Source organism: Urocampus carinirostris, chromosome 2 (genome assembly GCF_059441175.1).
Source record: "Urocampus carinirostris isolate Australia breed hairy pipefish chromosome 2, RoL_Ucar_1.0, whole genome shotgun sequence".
In the NCBI taxonomy this organism is placed as follows: Eukaryota; Metazoa; Chordata; class Actinopteri; order Syngnathiformes; family Syngnathidae; genus Urocampus; species Urocampus carinirostris.
In genome coordinates, this window is record NC_142350.1 from 58,318,159 (window position 1) to 58,322,912 (window position 4,754).

Sequence of the window (4,754 nt, forward strand, 5' to 3'; positions counted from 1 at the left end):
ATAATTAAAACAAAGATGCGTGGGAAGCACTGTGACGGTGTCATTTATCTTACACATTTGTTGCAAACACTTCCTACTTTCTGTCCACGCGTGGCGTGGACTGTTTCCAATTAAAATGGGGGGAGTGGAAGGAGGCACTATGGCGACAAAGGTGAAGGTAATAAATTATAGAAGAGTTTATTTGTGATCAAGGCACGTCCGTGTCCATTTGGTTCTCTTTCCTCCAAAAATCAAACTAGATGACAAAGCTAACAGGAGCTCTTGAATTTATTGACGATTTTCTTCTCTTTGACGCGTCGGTTTTGAAACCAGATGGTCACTTGTCTCTCCGTCAGGTTTGTGTGCGCAGATATTCTCCTGCGTTTGTCTTTGGTGATGAATTTATTGGCGGAATATTCCCTTTCCAGTTCTTTGAGCTGTACTTTGGTGTAAGGAACTCGTTTTTTCCTTCCTCGTCGGGCTTGATTGTCACCACCCCCGATGCAGGCGTTTTCTGCAGCCGGGCAAGGAAATTGTTTGCAAAGTGTCAATTTTGTAGCATGGAAAATGAAAAATACAATCTTTTTTGTGAGTATTCTTGGCCTAAAGTCCATTTAATTTTGCGTTATCAAAATACACCCACAAAAACACAAACAAGCGCACTCGAGTGCATTTAATGTCTAGTCTAAAAGCTTTAAAATAAATGAGGAGCATTAAACATATATGATATATGCATCATGCATTTCTACTACTACTACTACTACTATACATGTTAATAGCGAATTTATAAACGTGAGATTCGAATTATTATTTTGGCAATATGAATGTATTATATGAATGTATTATCATATATAAAACAATATATATTTATTCCCACAATATAGGTAAATCTCCAAGCATTTCCTTGTAAATATGTATGCCTATTTATTCAAAAATCATTTTATCTTATTATTCTCTTTACGGTTTTAACTATGTATTTATCCTGAAACGTAATTTTAAATGTTGATGCAAACAATGGCAATAAAGACAATTGGAACTCTACATTTCTACCTTTATGAATATATTTTATTATATATTTACATCATATGTACATACAAATTGCCCCTTAACGCTTGGACGCGAAATATATTGCTTTGTACCACCAAAGTACCTTTTCTTTTATTTATATTTGTCTCAAATGTGAAATTATAAATGATAAAATTCCAACTTATTTAAAAAATAAAATGTATTTAATTATTTTCCTGCTTCAATATTTTAATCCTTATTTATTTCTCTCACTAATATTTTCAATTGTCTTTGGTGAGTTAGCAAAATGCACTTAAGAACACACACTTAACAATTAATCATTTAATATTTGATCTTAATATTCTCCCTATATATCTTTATCGATCTAAGTCTGCAAACATCTACATTTTACAGTATTACGTATATAATATGTGTGTATAAATAGAAACAGGTAAAATACATGGTTTACATATAAATATAGACAAAATATATATTAATAGAGTAATATAAAGTATATCAAATATGACACGGCGAAATAAAAGGTAATTATTTTTATTTCAATAACAGCAATTTTTACATGTAATAATCGATGGGATCAAAGTTATGCTAGTATGATGTATTACTGTTAATATTTAAACGAACAGACGATTTCATGAACAAAAACATGTACAATATGTTTTTGTTAGACTAAAAAGAAAGTTTATACTCGATTGCATGGCTGTTAATGTAGACGTGGGTGGTAATGTTTTTTATCCTTTTAAATGTAACTTTGAAGAAGCCAATATTTTATTTCTTCCTTGTATATGACTTTGAATTTATTTTTCTAGTTTCTAGTTTTCCCAAAGGATCAATTTGAGTTACACTATAATATTTTTCTCGCATTCTTTGTGCATTAATATCGTTATTACTATTTGTACTGTTGCAGAAAAGCTTATAAGCGTATTATACACGCACGCTCCATTAATTTCTTTGAAATGAATCCAATTCAAACGAATTATTTTGTGTTAATTACATACCTGTCAACTTATAGGTTTATCTCCATAATTTTTTTACGTGTTTAATCATTCCAAATTGTGCATGTCGTACGGCAATTTCGGTACAGGAATTACTCTATTAATACACTGCAAGCTATAATAAGCAGCACCACATTTATTGCAAGTGAAAGAACGAAGAAAGACGCTGAAAGAATTGTTTGTTTAGTAAATAAAATACAAGTGTTTACAGAAATGATCTGTTTTATACTACCTAGTCTTACTGTGAGTAACTAAGTGCCATGTTGTGTTCGTAAGGGTTATTGTACCTTAATAAAGGTAATTGCAATAATCAATCATGTGAATATTCATGCCCTGTTAATTTTGTAATAAAAATGTTCATGTAGAGATGTTTTAAGCCAGTGTTTCCCGTGTTTATTGATTTGATAAAACAATAAGGTTTTGGTGATGGTAAAGCAATCTTGTTTGTTATCATTTAAGGATCAAATATATTACTGTAAAATTGTTTCCTTAAATAAAGCTTATAATAATCCTAGATTCACGTCTATACTATTTAAATGAATACAAGTTATGTGAAAAATCATCTTAAATTTACATTTGGTCATTAAAACAAACATATACGTTTTATGTGGAAGTTTGGATTACTTAAATCTCATTTAACACGACTAAGGTGCTTAATTTCTTTCATTTTTAGTAACTTAATTTTGTAGCTATCTCGCAATATTATATTTTACTTTAAATTATGTAATTAAAATACATGGACCTATTCACTTCAAGTTAAGGTAAAAGGGGGATTTCTGTGTGTGTGTGTTGGCTGAGGTTGACAGGTATGATATCATGCAAGAAATTGAAATGAATCCAATCCAAACGAATAAATTTAAGTATTCATTACAAAACAAGTCACTTAAAATGGTTTCACCTTGCAAGGACGCCTTCCAGAGAGCGTTTGCCGGTTGTTGCTCTTTGGCGCAGTACATTTGTCCATTCCAACCGTTGGCTGTGATGGACCAGGGTTGGTAGGGCTCCACCGGCAGTAGGGGCTCATGTCTTGGCTCAGGGGGTGCACTCAGCGCAGGGACCACGTCCAAGTACCCAGACTGGTAGGGTGCCGGGGTGTAGCCCTGGTAGAAAGAGAACTCCTTAGCCCGGCTGGAGAACTCCTCGCCGTTTTCCCCGTACGAGGTCTGCGCGCAGGCCTTGGACACCGGCCTGCAGGGGTAGTAACCTCCACTACCTCCTCCCCCACTGAAGTATCCATACGGTAGGGACGCATTGGCAGAGCTCTGCGTGGCCGAACACGGGCTGCATTGCTTGCCCGCTTCCCCCACCCCCGGTGCATCGTAGGCGGCGGTGCTCGGGGCCAGTGAGGCGGGATGCGCGAGCAGATTCCGGCATTGGTTGGGCGCAAAGTTCCCTCCAGGGAACTGCGCGTCCTGCATGTTCCTGGCGCGCTCCTCCGCGCTGCTGTCGTAGACGAACATGAGCGGATCGGCCCAATGCGAAGGTAGCAGCAGTGATGCGGTCATAGCATGTCGCAAACGTGCGCAAGTGGGGCTCTTTTTCCTCGAACCCCCCCCTCGAACGAATGCACCCAGATAGGGACTACTTGGCAAGGGGGAACCGTACCCGCACGGAACCGAAGTGACGTTATTGGCCGCGGCAAAACACGTGACATGCAAAAGAGATGATAAAGGTTTGCTGGGGAGATGAAATAGCACTTCGGCCCTGCGTGGTCATACACTTACTTTTTTAATTCGCAATTTTTTTTGAGTTTTTCAACAATTTTCCATGCACAAATGAAATAGAATCCCACTCCAAACAAACTCAAAACATCTTTGTGGGAAAAAAAGAAAAACAATATAGTTAAAAAAGCTGTAAGGGATTTGGAACTCTAGGTTTCTAACCCCAACTTCCTGCTTGTCTCATTGCAACCTCAGCTCATTCATGATGCGCGTGCAAGTATGTGCATTTCATAGACACGGTCGAATAAGCTGTTTTTCATCTTTCTTGGGGTTTGTGTTGGCATTTGGTCTCTAGAAGGAGGGCTTTTCTTACATTCACCATTTCAAAGCTTACCTGAAAAATAGAGAAAAACAAACTGCATGACGTCACTCTCCAGAACTCCCCCCAGCCCTGATTCCTAGAGCCTAGTGTGTTTCCCCCCGAACAGCTTTGCAGAAAGCAAGATAAAAGCACATCGCAGTGGGAAATGAAGCATAAGGGCTCTGGAAACTCAGTGGGGTATTGTGATCACATAAAGTTTGGTGCAATGCAATATGAATGGGGAGGCGTTACAGATTCTGGTTATAGGATAAAACAGTACCAAAGTCACCCCACACTTGCACATTTAACCTGTCTAATCTCCCCAACATTTGCTTTTCACAAACGACAGCGTCCATCATTTAGCGTTTTCCATCATTTATGGCTGGGCTATATGTGGGAGCTTCCAGTGTTTCAAAATCATCCGGGCACAGGTCATATCTTTAGCATTTTGAAAGAATACGTGTACAAGTGGGGCACCACAGTTCTTTCTCCATGCAAGAACAGACCACCCCAGTGATTTGGGGGGATTACATTTCAACCATTTTCCCATTCAATCAACAATATTTTCCCATAAGGGAGCCATTTTGGAACATTCCCACAACGCATGTATCAGCGTACCTCTCTCATTGCTACACTTCCTATAAATCATTCATGAGCAGTCCCACTCTGAAAATGGAGTGGGGTGAAATGGTTTCCATTGGTTATTTTATATAGGATACATTTAATTCCAGCTTC

General features: G+C 37.9%; 1 protein-coding gene across 1 annotated transcript; it reads right to left on the minus strand.

The window, feature by feature from the left end:
* Positions 1 to 248: 248 nt before the first annotated feature.
* On the minus strand, positions 249 to 3,546 carry LOC148372723 (homeobox protein Hox-A13b-like). Its single transcript, XM_088328100.1, has 2 exons — positions 2,896 to 3,546; positions 249 to 493 (listed from the first exon to the last, which is right to left on the minus strand). Exons 1-2 carry the CDS (start codon positions 3,500 to 3,502, stop codon positions 249 to 251), a joined length of 852 nt encoding a protein of 283 aa, XP_088184226.1. The 5' UTR covers positions 3,503 to 3,546.
* Positions 3,547 to 4,754: the final 1,208 nt, after the last annotated feature.

Bases quoted from the DNA above. Each gene is read 5' to 3' on its own strand.
- LOC148372723 (XM_088328100.1), bottom strand. From the start codon at position 3,502: ATGACCGCATCACTGCTGCTACCTTCGCATTGGGCCGATCCGCTCATG. The intron at 494-2,895 runs GTGAAACCATTT...GCCCGGCTGCAG, and splicing joins CTGGAAGGCGTCCTTGCAAG to AAAACGCCTGCATCGGGGGT.